At 45.3% G+C, this 19,773-nt stretch overlaps 1 protein-coding gene across 1 annotated transcript in view; it reads left to right on the top strand.

Annotated features, from left to right (window-relative positions):
* UBE3B (ubiquitin protein ligase E3B) overlaps positions 1-18,493 on the top strand; it is a 19,953-nt gene extending 1,460 nt beyond the window's left edge. The window contains exons 3-26 of the mRNA XM_009581430.1: positions 307-366; positions 767-871; positions 974-1,070; positions 1,579-1,664; positions 2,338-2,420; positions 3,370-3,475; positions 4,106-4,226; positions 4,889-5,066; positions 5,459-5,628; positions 6,350-6,517; positions 7,333-7,504; positions 8,264-8,382; positions 9,051-9,165; positions 9,561-9,660; positions 10,236-10,355; positions 10,705-10,881; positions 10,974-11,084; positions 11,681-11,818; positions 12,223-12,288; positions 14,663-14,721; positions 16,351-16,533; positions 16,942-17,053; positions 17,418-17,510; positions 17,967-18,493. Of these exons, the coding sequence (XP_009579725.1) occupies positions 307-366; positions 767-871; positions 974-1,070; positions 1,579-1,664; positions 2,338-2,420; positions 3,370-3,475; positions 4,106-4,226; positions 4,889-5,066; positions 5,459-5,628; positions 6,350-6,517; positions 7,333-7,504; positions 8,264-8,382; positions 9,051-9,165; positions 9,561-9,660; positions 10,236-10,355; positions 10,705-10,881; positions 10,974-11,084; positions 11,681-11,818; positions 12,223-12,288; positions 14,663-14,721; positions 16,351-16,533; positions 16,942-17,053; positions 17,418-17,510; positions 17,967-18,158 (2,931 nt within the window). The 3' untranslated portion in view covers positions 18,159-18,493. The remainder of the gene's footprint in view (positions 1-306; positions 367-766; positions 872-973; positions 1,071-1,578; positions 1,665-2,337; positions 2,421-3,369; positions 3,476-4,105; positions 4,227-4,888; positions 5,067-5,458; positions 5,629-6,349; positions 6,518-7,332; positions 7,505-8,263; positions 8,383-9,050; positions 9,166-9,560; positions 9,661-10,235; positions 10,356-10,704; positions 10,882-10,973; positions 11,085-11,680; positions 11,819-12,222; positions 12,289-14,662; positions 14,722-16,350; positions 16,534-16,941; positions 17,054-17,417; positions 17,511-17,966) is intronic.
* Positions 18,494-19,773: the final 1,280 nt, after the last annotated feature.

Here is a 19,773-nt window from a genome sequence, read left to right as displayed (position 1 = left end):
AAAAATGCTTTTCCTGGCTTCAGCCTGTGCTGTTGAGGGAGGCAATTTAGCAGGGAAGGCTGAGAAATTGCTCCTGTTGATGAGCACTGTGTTCAAGGAGGAGACTCTTCTGCATAGCTGTAGCATGATGTGTAGATGCGCTTTCGGGGAAGGAGCCATCGGCACTGTCTCTAGGGAATATGTTTGGAACATTTGTTGTTTTGTTAGGGAGGTATCTTGCTCCCTCTGCTGAACTGTTCCTAGTGCTTTTCCAGAATAGCCCTTCCTGTAGTTAGAACTAATGCCACCTTTTTTTTTTCCCCCCAGAGATTTGAAAAGCTGTGCCGTTGTATTCTGAATAGTATGGATGTTGAGAATGAGCCCAAGGTCAGCAGGATGGATTTTTAGTTTAGGGGTGGGAGGGTTGCTTGTTTTTTTTTTTTAATTCTATGTGTGGGGATTTAAGTTGGTGATATTTGAATTTTTAGCTTTCAAAAGCCCCTGAACACTGCTGAGATTTCATGGTGAAAGTTTGGATAAGTTCTGTAGTATTCCTCTGATATTTTTACTCTGTATACAGCTGTAGGAGTTAAAGCACAATTTCTTTCTGTCGTGGGTGGTATGTTTTGACCAGTGAATTCTGGGGAGAGAAATGACTTGGTTCTGCTGCTGGGTTGAGTAGGGCACTGAGGAGGTCGTTTTGTTACAAAGCTTCCTGGTAAGGTATTCTGCCAATCTGTAGCACAATTACTAATCACTGCTCCCGTTTGTATCCTGCCTTTCTCAGGTGTGGTATGTGTCACTGGCACTCTGCAAAGATCTTACTCTCTTATGGATCAAACAGATCAAAGACGTTTTGTGGTTTTGCTGTGAATTTCTCAAGCAGCTTAAGGTAAGAAACATTCTCTTTGTGTTTTGTCTCCCTGTGTTTAACAATTCTGTAGTCTGGCACAAAGCGAATTTGATTTATTAACATTGGTGTTTGTTATCGCAGCCTGACATCTTACAAGACTCCAGACTGGTCAATTTGCACCTCACAATGCTTGTCACCTTCACAGACACTTCTACGTGGAAAATCCTTCGGGGAAAAGGTTGGTGCGTCCTATTCAATACTTTAAACCACTGATGTGGGTTTTGCTATTAAAATCTACTGAATGCTGTTCCTGCACCTTGTCTTCTCCCCATGCTTACCATAAAGATTCATTATGCTTCTATGCTTGCGCAAAGCCTAGAATGGGCAGCAAGGATTCCCATTAGACAGGCTATTTCCCTTAGAACAGCAACAGTTAAAACGTTTTTATAATGCTCCAAAATCTCACACACAAGAAGTGTTCAGAGGGTAATGGAATGTGGTTTTAGCTCTGGGTTTTTGTAGGAAATACACATAGAAAAGATAGACAAGTATCGTGAGGAAATATGACTCTTATACCTTAAATAAGACTTGATGTGAAATGCTGCTAGAATGGTGGTTTTGCATTTAAGGGCAAGGACTTTGTCCAAGAAGGGCTTACGAATTGACAAACTGTTTTATAGTTTGTAAGGAAGTAAAGGGTGGAGCTGTGATGCTGATTTAGTAACATGAGTGTTTTAACCCGGAAGGTGAAACCCTGAGGCCTGCCATGAACCACATCTGTGCAAACATCATGGGACATCTAAATCAGAAGGGATTTTTTTCTGTGCTGCAGGTCAGTCTCAGGCTGATACGGTTATGTCTTCTCTTTATTCAAAACAAGCCCCAGTCCTGTGCTGTCGTTCTTGTTTTGAGGAAGCTTTTATGATCTCTGTGGTGGTGTGTCAGGGAGAAGCTGGTTGTGGAGCACTGGTGTTTTTTGTGTGGTCATATTTTTCTTCAAAGCACTTGAGACCTAATACACCGTCTCCTTTTTGTCACTATTGCTGAATCGAAATCCTACTTAATCATCTCATAATGAGATGGACAGAAAGGAGACTTGAATATTTTTCCAAACTGCTGCTGCCATTTTGTATGTATTTAATTTGTTTACTGTTCTGTACAAGAAAGGAACTCATGTAATTTTTCTTAATCTTTTAAATGAGAAGGATATTACCAGGCAGCTATGAGCCTTGCCTGTTAATTTTAAAAAGCCTGGGAACCCTGAGTACATGTCCTAGAGAAATAAGTATTGTAGAGTGTCTGATTTGATTGCAGTTTCTCTGTTATGCCATTATTAACTTGAAGCCCTTCTAGTTCTGTCAAATGACTTGTAGTAACTGGTTTTCAGGTTGTTTTGGTGTTGTTCTTTTTCTCTGCTCTGAAAATAAACATAATGTCTTTCAGGAGTGTCCTCTTTTTCTGAGTACTGCAGGGGGTTTTTGGTTTTGTTTTTGTTTTAATTCCAGATTTTGCTAACTAATGGCTTGGCAAGATCCAGACCTTCCTTGTCCAAAGGCTCTTTAACTGCTGTCTTCTCTCTTGCATTGCGGTAAGGCAGCCAGAGCTGCTTGGGATGATATACAGCCAAAGTTGTCTTTATTGTGTTTTTTGAAGACTTCTCATTCTGCCAGTCTCTTTGTGCCATTGAGAGTATCACCCTGATGAAAGAAGCCACTTTAGGCAAATAGCTCACTTTCCTGTCGTCCTTTTTCAGGTCAGAACGCTCTTAAGTCAGTAATTAGTGTTAGTATGAGCCTAGACTTTGGAGTGCAATTCCAGTTCAGAGTACAGGATCTGTACGTCATTCTGTTAAACATCAGAAGAGGTTGGAGTTCTCTAGATAAGTATGGTTGTGCCCTTCACGATGAACTGCTGATGCAGATGTACCTGTTACTCAATTTGCAGGGGCTCTGAAACAAGAGCTAGTTGCAGATCTTTCTAATGATTCACTCTGTTTTCTTCAAAAAAAGAAAAGTATGCTGTTACCCTGACCTCATGTCTCTTCACTTTGGAAATCCGCAGCCAGTAACGAGCATTCTTTTAAGACTTCAGTGGTTAATTGTGTGCCACTTCTCTTCTATAGCTGTCACTGCTGGGATGATGAGGTTGTGATGTTCAGTAGAGTAGCAGTGGATGTCCTTGAATATGTCACTTAACTTCTTCGTAAGGAAAACAACTGTTTAATTACTGGCTTCATGGTAGTGAGGAGAGAAGGGGAACTTAGGAGGTGAACCACATAATACTTACAGTGCTCTGGGTGGTATGGATGTGCTGTGTAAAAATACATTATGCTGTGAACTGTTTGGCTTATATTCCTTTGAGTCATGAGCTGTTTTGTGAACTTGCTATGATAACAAAAGCGTAAGTGAATGTTCTTTCTCCAGAGATGCTTCTTGACGAGGGTAGAATCAGCAGCCAGTTCTGAACAGCTTGGTTAAAGGCTGCGTCTTACTTTGCTAGGTCAGGTTACTTGCACTGAGGTATTTTTCTCTCTGTAGCCCTGTGGTTGCTGCGCAGTTTTCAGACAATCTGTTGAGGTCATTTCTGATCCATATCATGTCTGTGCCTGCTATAATGACTCATCTTGCTACTCTAACACCTGAGGTAAGTGGGTGATGTAATAGTATCAAAAATTCGCTGAATATCACATAAGGCCACTTGTTATTCCATTTTATCAGCTCTTGGAACAGAGCATTGGCATTTCTCTCTTTGCCAGTTTCAGGTCTCTGTTGTGGAAGCACTTGATCCTTACACTCTCCAGATACTCTGGGTTTCTAATACCACAGGAGTTATTAATACCAGTGGGATGATGGGCTGAACTGCCCCATCCATTTCTGTAACCATAGACAGAGCCATAGCAAAAATCAGTCTGTTGCATGGCAAAAGATCTGTGATGGTAACTAGTAGGCTGTCCACTAATCTAATTTAATTTGCCTGCTCCTGTGTGTAGCTTGGTGCAGACAGGCAAGTTTTGTGCCAAATGGGCATTCTGAGTTCTTGCAGACAGACAGTTGCAAAGGTCTGTCTACAACTAGAACATGGCCTATTCACTTGCAAGGTTTTTTATTTCCTGAACCCGCTTCATGTCAAACACTTATTCTCTTCAGTGCAACAGTCTCAACTTGCTGCTTTATTTGAAAAGAAAAAACAATCCGAATTGCTGGTGGCAGATCAGGTGTGGTTGTTCTGTGTGGCACTTCTCAGCCTCACTGGCAGTTAAATTCTGTCTTGCAGCGTCTGGCAGCGATAGAATCTCATGATCTTTTCCGCAAGTTCATCCTATTTTTAAGTTGTGAAGCACAATGTCGAGATGTCTGCGTATGCCTAGAAGGAAGTCACACTCTTTGTTTGTTGGGTAAGCACCTGTTACACTTTTTTTTTTTTTTTACTGTGCTTGGAAGAGAGTCTTGAATCAAATATTCATTCTCCATGAGTCAGAGCTGCTTCCAACTCATCATTTTTTTTATACTTATTTAGATGATTTCTAAATACTAATTGAGATTTATTTAGGGATCTTGCAAACATGGTTTAGGGCCCTTGCAAAAGGAGGAAGGATCAGACACTTCTTGTATACATGTCATTATACCTAAACTGTGAAGTGTTATCTCTGCTAGCTTTTCACTTGGACTCTGAGAAAGTCTTGCAGTATAGCAGACTTGAATCTAACTTCCCTAAATGGATATGCTACTGAAATATTTAAGTTCACATTTCTGTAAAAGTAACAAGAGGAACAGTTGGAACTCAGGAATAACCATGGATCATCTGTAGCTCATAGTATTTTGTAGAAGGTGTTGGTGGGATACCAATGAGAAGGCGGCCAAAGTGACATGCCACCTTAGTGGTTGGTGTGTGCTGGAAATGGCTTGCTGCAGGGTAGCCTCCAACAGTCATTCTTCACAGAAATCCTCTCCTGGACTTGAAAAGGGGTGTGAGTTTATTTCATCTGTTATGTCTGTAACCACTGTCCCGCAGCATCTGTTCCTGTTTTAAGTCTTGCTGTGCTGATCATTCCGCCAGGTAATCTTGTGTACTTGGGCTCCTTGAATGATAAAGTTCTTGAGGAGGAGACAGCTCATTTTGTGGGTGTGCTCATTCACATGCTCTCCTACTGCCAGAAGTACGTTTCACAAAAGAAATCCAACCTCACCCACTGGCATCCTGTTCTTGGCTGGTTTTCACAGACTGTGGATTATGGGTAAGTGAGGAGGACCTTATGGTGATAGATGATTAAGCCACTCTTTTTATTTTTTTCCTTTTTTTTTTTTTATGCTGCGATGTGTTTTATGTTTTGAGATGAACAGGTGTGACCCTATTTAGAATAACTTTCAGATATTCAGCACAATATAAACTGCTGCATTCATACACAGACTATTACATGAGGAAATTAATTTAGTATAGTTAGAATGGTAAACAGTGGCCATACTGGTACACTCGATACAGGACCTGTATATCAGCTCTTCCTGTGAGGACCATCTGTAGGGTGGGTGCATACTCCATTTTGACTGTGAGCTAAATGTATCGAAGTATTGCTGTCCGGTGTTTTATTCCAGCCTGCCTTTTAACATGTCTCTCTGACTTGTCTTTCAGATTGAATGAGTCCATGCCTCTGCTGACAAAGCAACTGCAGCATCTCTGGGGAGTCCATATGATCCGCATCCTCTTCAGTGATGTGCTCAGCAAGAAATTGGTGGAGAATCAGGAAATAGCTCAGCTGCCAACACAGCCAGTTTCCCCTCAGAACAGCCTTCCTATGAAGAGTCAGTTCTGAAGGGTTGCTTTTTTTGTGTGTGTGCGTGTACATGTGTCTTTCTCTCTCGCAGACTCATGGGGCTTTGACTTTTCCACTTATGCTAAAAGCTTTGAGTAATTACTTGCAGTAGCTGCTTCTGCTGCTTAGGTGGGGATATGGTCTCTCCTATTTGTAATTCCTGCTCAGAATGCCTCTGTGACCTGGGGCAAGTCTCTTACTTTGGTGCTGTGAACATATTTGCTTATTTTAGCAGTTTTTTGCATTGTTTCTCAAGTAGCTGAAGTGCTTACTGCATAACTTAGTACTTCCCAAGGTAAGATGGGAGGCCAGCTTCCCAGGTGAAAAGCAAGGTGAAACTGGCTTGTGGACCTGTGATGCATGGTGATTCTGCAGAAGAATATTTGGAATAAGACAGCTGTAATGTAGCTGTTTTCTAGCTGCTGCCCATAGCTGCCCGTGACCACTAGATCCTGTGGTCATTAGGTACTGCAGTTCTGGTAAGGTTTTAAGCTTTAGACTAATGCCCCCACTGAAATATTCTTCTGCATTGCTAGCAGCTGTACAACGTTCTGCCAGAAAAGTCCACCAAAACCTGCTGTCTGTGGAGTGACTTAGTCTGCTTAAAATCCTCTTTATCACATGGCTTCCAAGTGGCTGAGAATAAGAAATGGTTTGGAATAGCACTTCTGTCTCCTGAGCCAACGTCTCTTGTACTTCTCTGTCACCAGATCTTTTCAAGAGAGCTTTCCAGAAGTCTGCATCTGTCCGCAACATTCTCAAGCCTGTTGGGGGCAAGCGAGTGGACTCAGCAGAAGTACAGAAGGTATGCAGTATCTGTGTCCTGTACCAAACCACGCTCACAACGCTGACGCAGATCCGCCTGCAGATACTCACAGGTCAGGCCACATCTGTGCTTTTCAAATCACTTAAAATGTGGAGAAAAAAAGTAGATTTTTCTTACTAAATTCTGTTGACTTGTTAGTAGTTTTAATACTGACAACCGTTTATTGACTGGCTGGGTGGAAGGCTTGTTCCATCCCGAATCATATGTCTGATCAATAACATTCATCACTTCTTTATCAAGCATTAACTCTCCAGAATACAAATTGAAACAAGTTTTCCTGTAATGAAACCTTGCTTACTCCATATCAAACTTAAGACTGAGTCAGTGTTTTTGAGAAGCCTAGCAATATTAATTTTTATGTGATGCAAACACCGAATGCTTTCACACATCTTAAGAACAAATTACCTGCCTTAGGAATGGGTGGAGGAGGAGATAAGCACTGTTTTGGTCTAGTGGCTAGAGCAGAGGAATGAGTCCAGAGCCTTGGATGCTTTGTTTGTGGCTATAGTGGTGACCACAGGTACAACCCTGTTCTTTGTGTTCCCATCTCGAAGATGGCTGTAGCGGTGATTGGATCACAGGGATTAATTCTTTTCTAAAGTTGCAAAATAATTAGCAGGAAAGTGCTTCAGATGTGCAAACGATTAATGCCTTGTTAAAAGCTTTTGTTTGCTTTCCTGGTGATTGTACATCTCCTGTTAATGCAGACAGGCTTGGGAGCCAAATGTGATGCTTATGTTCCCTTCAAGTAAAGTGTTGCTTTGCAAAAGGATCTTTTGGCTCCAAGTCACGTTCATCTCTGAGCCTGCATGAACAAACGGGCAGAGCAAGCTTTACTGAGTGTACTTTATATTTTTCCATTGCTAGGCCTCACTTACCTGGATGATCTGTTGCCCAAATTATGGGCTTTTATCTGTGAGCTGGGACCACAGGGCGGGTTAAAACTCTTCTTGGAGTGCTTGAATAATGATACGGAGGAATCCAAGAGGCTGCTGGCCATGTTGATGCTCTTCTGTGACTGCTCCCGCCACCTTATCACGTAGGTAGAAGCAGAGGGTGCTCTCTAGATTTGTAATGTGAAGCTGTTGTGTTCCTTAAGTTTCAAGAGGAATAGTTAAGGTATTGCTGCCTTTGCATAAAGATAACTAGGCAGAGTAAACCAGCAAGCTTTTCAGATAGAGTCCTGAGAAATAGAGGACTTCAAAATGACTTTCCCCCTCAGCCATGTGCTACTTCAGGAATATACAGCTGGCTGAACTGGTAACAAAATATTACAGCACTGGCTAGGGAGGGGGAAGAAACATTTCTTCTGCTGCTTATGGGCACCAGTTGTGTCGGTCCAAACCAAACACTTGGATGTAGATAAGCTTTGAGGAACTTTTATAATACTGCTGCAAGAAAGCTCCCCAGCTTATGTCCTTCTCCTTTGCTGTCTCGCTCATAGACTTACCCAACACAAAGGATGGAAGAGGGGGTGGAAAATTGCCTTTGCTGGTCAGTAGAGACAGTTTTCTTAGCTTGAATGATGAAAAAGTTTTCTTGGGGTTGAGGGCATAGGTCCTTTTAACTATTAAATACTGGCTTTGCTTGTGTCTTGGACCTTTCATACTGTCTTCTGTTAGGATCGGATATCTATCAAAATCAATAAATAACATTTAGTTGTTTATGACTTTAGATCCGCATGGGTGTCAGTTGTCATAGAAATAAGAGCTGCTGCTAAAGGATAATGTGCCTTTATGAAAATTTCAAAAAGGAATTAAATTTACACTTGTGCATTTGCATTTGTTTTCTCTGATAGGATTCTTGATGACATAGAAGTCTATGAAGAGCAGATTTCATTCAAACTGGAAGAGCTTGTTACCATCTCGTCTTTTCTGAATTCCTTTGTATTTAAGATGATCTGGGATGGAATTGTAGGTAAGCGCTTTTAGTAGCTTGAGTTGAGTTTACTATTAGAACCACAAAAGGCATTAATTTTGGAATGTGAAGCTTCTGCTAATCATTACTTTGCAGAAAAAAACCGTACTACATGTGGTGGCATGAGAATATGGCGCAGTCTTTTGGTGTCCAGATGCCACTATTGTGCTTGGCACCTAATACAGTGCATTTTCCTATTTCCAATAAGAATTTGTGTAACAGATGTGATGGGCATGTTGTTTTTTGCAAGAGACTAAGTTTAGCATGACTGGGCCATGTATTGGACAAGAACGTAATATAGTGCTTTGACAAAGCAGAGCAGGCTTGCTAGGGTCTCCATAGATATCTAGTGTTGATCTATATGCTCGTATAATTTGGGTACAGCTCAATTCTGGCAGTGGGATCAGATAGTCCATTTCCATTGTGAGGGCTCAGTTGGAGCTGGCTGAGATGGCTTTGATGTGGCTAAGAGGTTTTTTTCACTTTGATCAAAGAAGAAACTGTCTGTCTTCTGGGAGGCACAAATCTCTCCCTTCCGTCTGAAGGCGGTGGACGTTGGGAGAAATACACCTGTCCTGTTAGTGTGGGGCAGATGATCAACATGTTGCTCTTGGACACTCCTGTTACCTAGGGTGCCTGGACATTGCTGCTTTGTTCCTTTTGTTTAGAGAATGCCAGAGGGGAGACCCTGGAGCTGTTTCATTCTGTCCATGGCTGGCTCATGGTCTTGTATGAAAGGGACTGCCGCAGGCGTTTTGCTCCTGAGGATCACTGGTTACGCAAGTAAGCATTCAGCTCAAGGCAAGGATCGTGTGCTTGTCCCAGTGCACCAGGTCCTTTGTGGGTGGCTGGTTTGGGATCCCTTAGTTTAAAATTGAGCGCCTCTCATTCTACCTGTGAGATCAAGGTCAGAACTGCTCCCTGTGTTTGCATTTAAGGACGTCGCTCCTATTGTGCTTCTCTTCTGTGGTGTAAGGTTTAGCTGCTGCTCATGGGGGGTGATGTTTGAAAACTGACTCAGCACCTAACAGCTTGAGTGTCTCTGGCCTTCTTAGATGTGTACACCTGAGCACTTAAGTCATCTTTGAAATCATTACAGGTTTCCTCTCCTACCCCCAGCTATTTACCACACCTGGGCATTTCTCAGGGATCTCTGAATCTGTGCCTTTCTTTGTAAGGGACCTCAAACCCAGCGTGCTCTTCCAGGAGCTGGACAAGGACAAGAAACGAGCCCAGCTGCTCCTGCAGTACATCCCGCACGTCATTCCCCACAAGAATGTGAGTGGGACAGGGGCAGAGTTTGGAGGCTGAAAAGCCAGTGACCTGGGTGGCCAGGGATGGAAGGGACATGCATCTTGAGCATTTTGTGACACGGAACTTGTGGTTGAAATGCCAGTTAAACAAAAGTCTTCTCCTTCCCACCCCACCCCAATATATTACCTCTAAACTGTCTTGATTTCTTTTGTTGAGAGAGAGCTTATTTGTGTGGGCAGTGCATAGAGTCATCCAGCAATGCATGACGTGGCTTTGGAGAAAGTCTTTATGCAGAAAGCAGAGTGTCTTTTTGCAGGTAGCAAATCTGCAGAGATGACAAATTTTTATGTGGTGATGGGAAAGGTGCTTTTGTTTTCAGTATTGTCAATGCCCTGTCCCTCCCAAAGCAGAGCTTCAAGGATTTCTCTGCCCCACTGGGGAACAAGGAGGCAGATCCCACTATTTCTATTGAGTAGGTGACAGTGGCATCATTGGGCCCAGCTGGGAACAGGACAACCAAGAGCTAGTTCTGGAAGCCCTGCTGCGCTGGAGGATAAGGATCCTTGTGGATGAAGACTTACATTTGTTTTCTTTTTAAGAGGGTGCTGCTTTTCCGAAATATGGTTACAAAGGAGAAAGAGAAGCTTGGGCTGGTTGAAACCAGCTCAGCATCGCCTCATGTCACACACATCACTATCCGCCGCTCACGTATGCTGGAGGTGAGTGACTTGGCTTGCAGAAGCCAACCAACAAGCCACTAACTTGACCTAACGAGAATGGGGTGTGAATATGTTTTTATCTTCTCTGTGGATGCTGAGGGACCCAGTGCCAGTTCTGTCTGCTTTTGCATGAAGTGATGTTACAGGAAAATGCTGGACCTTAGTTCAGTTCAGACTGCTACAAAGCTGGAGTTTTGATTAGGAAAAATGCTGGTCTTTTTGGCCACAAAATTCAGTGACAAATGCAGATTTCCATGGTGTATCTGTCTCCTGTCTCTGCTGTATGTCTGCATGGATGTTTCACATGTCTCCCTGTGAAACAGGACTCTGGCTTTTCTGGTCTGTGTAGGATGGATATGAACAGCTACGGCAGCTTTCCCAGAATGCCATGAAGGGAGTGATCAGAGTGAAGTTTGTGAATGATCTGGGTGTCGATGAGGCTGGTATTGATCAAGATGGTGTCTTCAAAGAGTTTCTGGAAGAGATAATAAAGAAGGTGTTTGACCCTGCACTCAACTTGTTCAAGGTATGACGCAGGGCTGCAGATGCTGACCATGATGACCCATTACAGAGAGCAACAGACTGGCTCACTGTGCTGTTATCTCTGTTTGTGTGCAGACAACCAGTGGTGATGAGAGGCTGTATCCATCCCCAACATCCTACATTCATGAGAACTACCTACAGCTCTTTGAGTTTGTGGGGAAGATGCTTGGGAAGGCTGTATATGAGGTGAGCCAGAAGTACCGTATTAGGTATAGCACTGTTCAGAAGCAGTTCTGTGATGGTGCCCCTTGCCTTTGAGAGCATCTGTCACGTGCCTGGGGAGGTGTCACTGAAGAGGCGAGTTTGAAAAAATGACTTGGATAAAGATACTGATGGTGGAGCAGTCTGGCACTTCTTCAGGCATGTTTTAAAAATAATTTTGGAGGTAAAACCTGGGACATACCTTGATTATTCGTCTTGATGCTGGGGACACTAGCTGGAATAGTCTTTTATTTTGGTGTTATACCTTACGAGCATCCATTTGTTGATACCTTACTTAAGGGGACATGTGGCTAAAAGGAGGGTGGGATGACAGAATGACCCTCTCAGTGTAAGGTAGTTCTTTTAAAGGAAACGTGGAGTTCCCCTGTTGCCTTTTTGCACCTGCTCCACTAATTAATGGATTTTAAGAGGATGTGGTTTTCTTAGCTGATGTCAGTGTCTTTCATCTTTGCACTTGTTCCACAACACATGATCTGCCTGCAGGCCTCGTAGGTAACCAAAGATATTGCACATAACGAGTACGCGGCGGGACCTTACCTATGCATTCTTGTTGTCTGTAGGGAATAGTTGTGGATGTACCATTTGCTTCCTTCTTTTTGAGTCAGCTACTTGGGCACCACCATAGTGTCTTCTACAGCTCCGTAGATGAACTTCCCTCCTTGGACTCTGAGTTCTATAAAAATCTCACTTCAATTAAGGTTTGAGCATTACTTTTCCTGTTGTTTAACTTATCACTGGCTGCTGCTAGAAATGCTAGAATTGCAAATGCCTTTGGGGTACTCATCATCTTTAAAAACACCCTGGAAGTAATTGGTGATTCTGAGGCAGGTTGGCAGGTAGCTGTCCTGTGTTTTTACTGGGGCAAGCAGGGATGAGAAAGGAGTCTGAAGGTGTAAACCTGGAACTTGCAATCGGGAAATTCCAAGTTTTAGCCTCAGCTCTTGTGCAGTCTCCTCATAACCTAGAGCGACTCGTGTTTATTATGCTTTGGTGACTTGTGCCTGCTGGGGATCACTTAGTGGAAGAGTAATACAAAAATGCAGAGCTGCTATTCCTACTGCTAAACACTGACCTTCTTTCCCTTTCTCTGTTGTTCCTCTAGCGTTATGATGGTGATATCAGTGACTTGGGCTTAACGCTGTCCTACGATGAAGATGTGATGGGTCAGGTAGGGTTTTATTCAATGACTGTGTTGGACCTTATCTCTGCTTTGTTCCAAACACCCTCCTCATGCTAGGTGGTGACGAGCAGAGTTCTGGGCACTAATAGTCAGTCTGCAGCCCTGGCTCAGGCAATCCCTGTTTCTTCTGGTTAGATCCTAGCTGCTCCACACAGGAGCGTCTCCCTCGCTTGTCTGGCTGATGCTACCAGGAAGAGCCTTTGAAGTACTAAGAGGGATCCTGAGGATCATTGCCCACTGCTGTGGGAAAGCCTGTGGTGCCAGAACTGGCAGATTGTGAATATAAACAGTTGGCAGCAGAACTAGGTTTGACTCCTGAGCAGGGGTTTCCTAGCTTTTATTAGTGTCCTTAGAGCAGAGAAATACACCTGCAGTCTGACTTGCCAGCGGAAGACAGCTATTATTCTCTGCTGAGCTTTGTGAGAGCTGGTCTCGAGCATCTAAATGTCAGGCGGTCTGTCCAAGCTCATGCTACACAGAGTGCTTTTTACTCTGGTACTTTGTTTCTGGATATGTCAGGTGGATGCTCTGTGTGGCCCATCAGAAGAAGAATCCTGAGGGGACTGACGAGTAAATGACCTTGTGTTTGATTGTGGTTAGGGCTTAGCTCTGCTCTCCTTTTACAAAAAAATGCCTGTGCTGAAAGGCTGACCCAGCTTCAGAGGTTCTCTGAACTCAGCCGTGGGATTCTGCGGCTTCGTTCAATATTTAGCTGTGGGCTTTTTCCACAAAAAGGTTGCCTTCTGACCTTCAATTTTTCTAGTGCCAGGATTTTTTCTTCTCTAGTTGAAAAACATTGGTTTTTGCTTTCCCTGAATAATTGGTTTTCCCCTCTTTTAAAACGAAGAATTTGTGTGAGCAGGGAGGAATTCCTTTTCTTTAATTGTAGCCGTTTCCGTCAGAGAAACTTGAAGTGTGTCAGGAGGTCTCTTGGCCTTGAGAGGAAAAGGCTGTTTGTCAGTCCCTTAGGAAGGCTTGAAGGTTCTTGGTTGCACTTGTGCCTTGGGTTCTGTGATGCTGTGTGTGCATAGCTGGAAAATATGGACAGATAAGATAAAAATGCCTTTGCTTTCTGTGTATGCTGTTGTTGCTGCAAATTCCCTGGGGAGACCCCAGCTAGCGCTAAGCCTGAGCACTGTTAGCAGTGTAGATCCAGTGGCACAGAGCTCAGAGACCACCAAGTCATGGAGTGTTTATCTGGGGCAGCTTGTCCTTGAGAGCTTTGCGTGCTGCAGTTTCTTATTCCTAAGCTGGCTAGTTTGGACCCAGCTTGCATACTTATGATTATCAGCAATAGCAGTGTAAATGCATCTGCAAAGCTGCAAGGGTGAATGGGAAGACAGCTAAGTACTGATACAGCCCTGCTCCGCACAGGTGAGAGGTTGCGCCCACTGCACAGTGGGCTGAACACCTTGCTGCTGCCTCAGGATTGCTGAGGTTTCAGCTTTGGGATTTTTTTCACCTTAAAAATAAAAGTAAGAAACAGCTATGAGAGCCCAGCAGTAAGACATGGAAGGCTGCAGCACTCAACTTCAAAATAAACCTGTTTGCCTTGTGCTTTGCTCATGCTGAAGCAGCCAGGTGGGATAACCCTGTGGTTCCTGAATGAAATTGTGTGTCCCCGCTAGGTACGGCTCTGTGTTGGGCACAGGGGAGCTAAGCTCATTCCCTGTGCTGGGCTCCCTTCTGACCTTGGAAGTCACCTGGAACTGAAGCACAGAGGCCACTGTAGTATGTGAATAATTAGTGTTGGTGCAAAGTTGAATCATGACTCTGTTGCTGTGGCAAGCACCCAGAGGGTCCCTGCCGCTGTCTCTGAGCAGTGCTGTTGGCTGAGCACCAGGCCCTGGCCTGGCAGGGCAGGGAGGGGATAATTCCCAGCTGTCTCACTTTCTGAGCGCTCTCCACTTCATGCCTTGAGTGCCCAGCTTGAGGGACAGTGAACTCCAGGGAGCTCTGTCACTCAGATGGCCCCAGGTGAGACCTGTGGAGCAGACAGTTTTGGATTGTGCTGTTGGACTGAGCTATGCAAAGGCTCTGAGCTTGTTCAGCCTCTGGATTCTGGGATCGTGACAGTCCCCTAGGGCTCTTTGAATTGTGATGGATCGGACTAGAGAGGAGGCTTCCTCAAAGAAGGGCTGGCTCCACTGGTGGGAGAGTCGGAGTTCCCTACTGTTCAGTCACTATGTTAATAGTTAAGTGAAACTGGTTCAAGGCAGAAGCAGGATTATTACTTAAATTTTAAATCCTACTGTTTTATTGTAAAAATAAATGTTTTATGGGGAGGTAACAGCTTAGCATGGCATTTCTTTCCATTGTGGTTCCAGGCAGTAATTAGCAATACAATCATTTCTTCCCTCAGCTTGTTTGCCATGAACTTGTTCCTGGAGGGAAGACCATTCCTGTTACCAATGAAAATAAGTAAGTACAGCAATTAGATTTTTAAGGTCACCACTGCAAAATACTTTATTCTAGTTCCTTGGGCTTGCATCTGGAATGAATTGAGATAGATTGGAGTAGAAGGAGCACATAAATATCTTAATAGAATTTACTGGTTACAGTTCATCGGCAGAAATTGTATTAAATTCGATTTGCAAAATAAAAATTGACAATTTACTTCTTGAAACAGCGCTTCTGAGGTCAAAGGCACACAGTCTGCGAGATTCTGCAGGATTTAATGACGGTGATAGATACAGACAGATGGATTCAAAGCAATTCAGGCACACAGTCGTGAACATAGAGGGCACAGATGCTCAAAGACACCTTGGAGCAGACAGATCTTCTCAGAATGATAACATGTGGCAGTTGTATAAAGCACTGTTCTTCAGAAGAGACAGTGGTGAATTCAAATGTAGTCGACAGTTGTACTTTAGACACAGGAAATCAGAGGAGACACCGAGCCCTGTAGCTATTTTCACAGATAACCGGCTTTTAGATAGTTATCGTAAATGTCAACTCCAGAGCCTGAAAACCAAACCCACCTTTTTTTTCCCTTCATTTTTTTTTTCTTCTCTGTACCCTTCAGTGATCATAAAAGCAGGATAAAATATCTATTAAGCAGATGTGTGTTTGAACTGGTAATCTGGGGGTTGTTCTCTTTAATGGCAAGTGAAGCTGGATCCTACGTGAGGATTTGTCTTTGTTAGTCGTGCTTTGCAATCTGATGTTCCTAGTCTTTTGCCTTCTTGAGCTCTGACCAGGGAGTTTGCATTTGAAAGGATCTTTCTCTGGCTTGTCAGAAGTCAGCTCAGGGAGAAAGTTGAAAGTCCTGTATGTTAGTCTACTCGCTTACAGCAGAAACTTTGAAGCTTTTGTGCAGATGTGCACACAAATTGGTAGTTGGGAGGGAGCAGGAGAAGCGTTATAAGTGGAAGCAATCTAGAAACAGTTCTGTCTGTTAATGGCGGAGTGAGGTTACCTAGCTGAAAACCCAGTCAATGTGATTGTGGTGGTGTCTGCCTAGGAGCTGATGAAGAAGAATCAGCGAGCTCGGTTGTTTTGACTGTTGGTGAGAAGAGGAAGCCTGATGGTGCCTCCCTCTAATAAACAATGCACTTCTTCCATACTCCTGGGATGAAGGTGGAAATCTCCTAAGTGTTTTTTGGTGTGTTGATTCTCCAGCCATGGGTTTCAGTGCAGGTGGCATCAGAGCCTAGACAGTTGTTTTACAAGCCTAGAGGAGTTCCTGTGGCTGGGGATCTGATCCTTTAAAGAGGAGTTAGACGCACGCTCCACTCTGTGAGCTGCTGTCTGGCCAAGATTGATTAAGTGATTATTAGAGCCAGCTAGTCCCTGGGTTGGGAAGAAGCTCTAAGAAATGAGCAGACAGTCCCAGAGGTGGGGGGTGGGAGGCAAAGTCTGGACAGAAGAACAGCTCTTTCTGCTTAAATAAAGAGCAGGGCCCTGGAGGGGAAAGTATAATGCATCTCCAGGCAGTGCTAGTCCCTTTTGGGCTGGAGAGGCAGGTCAGCAACCTTGTTCCTGCACTGGCGAGGTGGTTGTCCCTTGCTGCTTCAGCTCCCTCACTGCCACCTTCCCTGTCGCACACAGGATCAGCTACATCCATCTCATGGCTCACTTCCGGATGCACACACAAATCAAGAGTCAGACAGCAGCACTCATCAGTGGATTCAGGTCGATCATTAAGCCTGAGTGGATTCGTATGTTTTCTGCACCAGAGTTGCAGCGGCTGATCTCTGGTGACAATGCTGAGATTGACCTCGAGGACTTAAAGTAAGTGAACAACTTGGTCTGCTGGTCTTCTTGCACAGCGAACCAAGCCATTTTGTTATATAGCTATTTGGAGGTTTGCAGGGGACTGACTCTTTCACAACTTTCTGCTTCTCCTAATTGAAATTTGGGGAGCAGACAGAAATGAATGGAGCTGAAGAACGTGTTCCTTAAAGCTAATTTGGACAAAGTACTAATGAATGGGAAGGGTCCTTTCTTCCACTGGCTCCTGAGCAGAATTTCTCTCTGCCCTTCCCTTTTCTCTGATGAAGTGCCCAGTAAGCGTTGGTGGGGGCTCAGTACTGGCAGGGTGAACCCTGACTCCTGGCAGGTATTGATCCTTCCAGCACTTCTCAGCTGTGACTCTCCTGCTGCAGTGGGACATGCCTGTTGCAACCTTTCTCTCCCCAGAAAACACACGGTGTACTATGGGGGCTTCCATGGGAGCCACCGGGTCATTATCTGGCTGTGGGACATCCTAGCCAATGACTTCAGCCCTGAGGAGAGAGCCATGTTTCTCAAGGTAAATGCAGTCATTTCAGCCCAACCTGCCATTTGGGGTGGTTGGGTCAGCACTGTTCTCCTGTTAGCTGGGTGCTTTCTGCACTAATAGGAGTGTCAGATGCTTGACGCCTTCAAATCAACATCTTGCTCCCCTGCAGAGGGGCAGCCGTGGAAGCAGAGTTCCTAGAAGTGCTCTTGTGTCACCATGAATAGTCCTGTTTTCAAAGGCTAGCAGAGCTGTGCACTAAAGCTCAGCAGTATTGTACTGGGGGGTGCTCAAATGCCAGTCCAAGCAGCTGTCTGCTGTGACTGCGTTAGCCACGTGTCTGTTATAGCCAGGCTGCTCTCACTGCTGCTGTCTTTCACTGTCCGTCACTTTTCAGTTTGTTACCAGCTGCTCCAGGCCTCCACTTCTGGGCTTTGCCTACCTCAAGCCTCCTTTTTCCATCCGCTGTGTGGAAGTCTCTGATGATCAGGTAGGCACCCTGCTTGCTTGTGTCTCATGCGTTCCCGGCCAGGCTTCTGGCAGCCTCCTTCCTCATCTCTGTAAAAATATATGCTTTATAGGGCAAGGTGAAAACAAGCTTACACTAATAGGATGCATATGGCTGCACCTACCTCCTCCCACACACAGCAGCACTTGGGCTCTTTTTGCCTGTCTCCAGCGTTGTATTTTCTCCTCGGGACCTCCCTGTGCCTCTGATCCTGCTTCCCTGTGCACCTTGCAAAGGGACCCTGCGTGTGTAATGGCAATTGGAGTTACAAGAGAAGCTCCTTTCTAGCTGTTGTGCGGGACAGGGCTTTGGGGTTTGACTCTCCCTGTTCCCAGCAGACAGGTTTTGTGTTAGCACCTCTGCCCTGTGTATAGGCACCCTGCTTGGAAGGAGCACAGCAGAGAAGTGCAAGGGTGATGCATTTCTGCCCTGTTCCAGGACACCGGTGACACACTGGGCAGTGTGCTTCGGGGCTTCTTCACAATCCGCAAGAAAGAGCCAGGCGGGCGTCTCCCAACCTCTTCTACGTGTTTCAACCTCCTCAAGCTTCCCAACTACAGCAAGAAGAGCATCCTGCGGGAGAAGCTGCGCTACGCGATCAGCATGAACACTGGCTTCGAGCTGTCCTAGTTGCCGTGGCCCTGGACTCCGCAATGGGGGCTCTCAGAGCTGCTGACTGCTGCTGGAGGTGGACGCCTTCATGCACAGAGGATGGATCAGCTCCGTGGGAGCTGACTGCTCACTCGAGGGCTGGAGAGATGCAGCTGATAATAGAGGTTTACAGGGAAGAGCTGCTGGGCTAGACAGGCCTGGCTCTTCTTGGGCACTTCTCCAGGATGAAGGAGGTGATGGGCCTGACCCAATACACTTCACTTGACACCCACGTAAATCGTCTTTAAAAGCAAACCCCAGGGGAGCATAAAAGGAACATTAAAAGTGCCAGTCAGATTAGTGACCGTAATACCCCCCAGCAGGCTGTGCCGTCTGGGCAGCTGCTGCTGTGGGAGTGTTTCTTTTTCCTTTCCCAGGAGATGGTCCAGTTTCTTACTGGGTGGAAGTCAGTCTGTGGGAAGCTGCGCAAAGGCAGAAACATGACAGAGCCCACAAGGAGACGAGCACGAGGCTGCAGCGTTCGATGTGCCACAAATGGGCACTGTTTTCTCAGGACAGGTACTGCGTGGGGGCTTCCTGATGCCCTTGCTCTGTGCAAGCCCCTTGCATCTCGGAGAAAGAACCACTGGCCCAGACTCGAGAAGCAGCAGGTTAAACGCAAGCAGATGGACCCTGCCATTCTCAGGAAGGCTTCGGAGTGCTGTAGGTTAAGAGCTCAAGCAGCAGGCGTGGGGGTCAGCGTGCTGAGCCAGCTGTGCCTCTGCCAAGCTCTTGCCAGAGCCTGTTCTTTGGACCAAAGTGGTTGTTGTCTGAATTTGCTCAGGAGCAGAAAAGGTTTAATTTTATTTAGTTTCCAGAGGACAGGAGCTGGCACGCAGCTCGGGCAGCCCTCACTGCCCAGCACAGTGCTCAAGTGGGGCAGGTGCCCCCTGCCCCCTCTGGAAGGGGAACAAGTCGAGCTGCCAAGAGCCCTCTGGAACCTCTGCTGGCAAAATTCCTCTTACTTGGACCGAAGTTTCACTTTGTTTGCAGGCTCTTTTGTTAGGGAGATGTGCTGTTTCAAACCTTTCAAGGACTTGGCCTCTGTGTAACGGCCACATTTGCTTTATTGCCAAACTATTTATTTTGGTCGCTTTGTCTCTTTCTGGCCTTATTTTTAACAGTTGATGTTTGCCTGTAGCAGGCAGCTTTTTCAGGTTGTTCTGAAAGGGAGGGTGTGAGTGTGGGGGTGTGCACATGTTTGTGTTGGGAAGGTGTTGGACCGTTCCTACCATTTCTAATGAAGGCCAGAGCCTGACTTGCAAAGTGTCTCTGCAGCTTCCCAGCCTTGGTCCCTTGTGCTGCTGAAAGTCCTGCCTCGGCCCGGGCCAGGTGAGAGGAGAGACTGCCGTCTCCTGGGCTGCTCTGTCCTTGCTGGGTTTCTGGCACAAAGGAAAGCCATGTGCGTTCTCCTGTTCCGGACAGGATTAAAAACCAGTCACCTTCTCCCCTTCCCCTGTTGCTGTTCACTGATAAAACAAGCTCCCACAGAGGCTGCTAGTATCACCCCTGGACTTCCTTTCCCCTCCTTACCTTCCTGTGGCACTGGCGACCCTCACCCTGCTCTCCGGCCCGTCTGCACTGTATGGGCGGA

The sequence above is a fragment of the Fulmarus glacialis genome, unplaced genomic scaffold (genome assembly GCF_000690835.1).
Source record: "Fulmarus glacialis isolate BGI_N327 unplaced genomic scaffold, ASM69083v1 scaffold4867, whole genome shotgun sequence".
Taxonomy (NCBI): Eukaryota; Metazoa; Chordata; class Aves; order Procellariiformes; family Procellariidae; genus Fulmarus; species Fulmarus glacialis.
The sequence above is the reverse complement of the archived record's forward strand: the minus strand, read 5'-3'. Positions and strand labels throughout refer to the sequence as shown.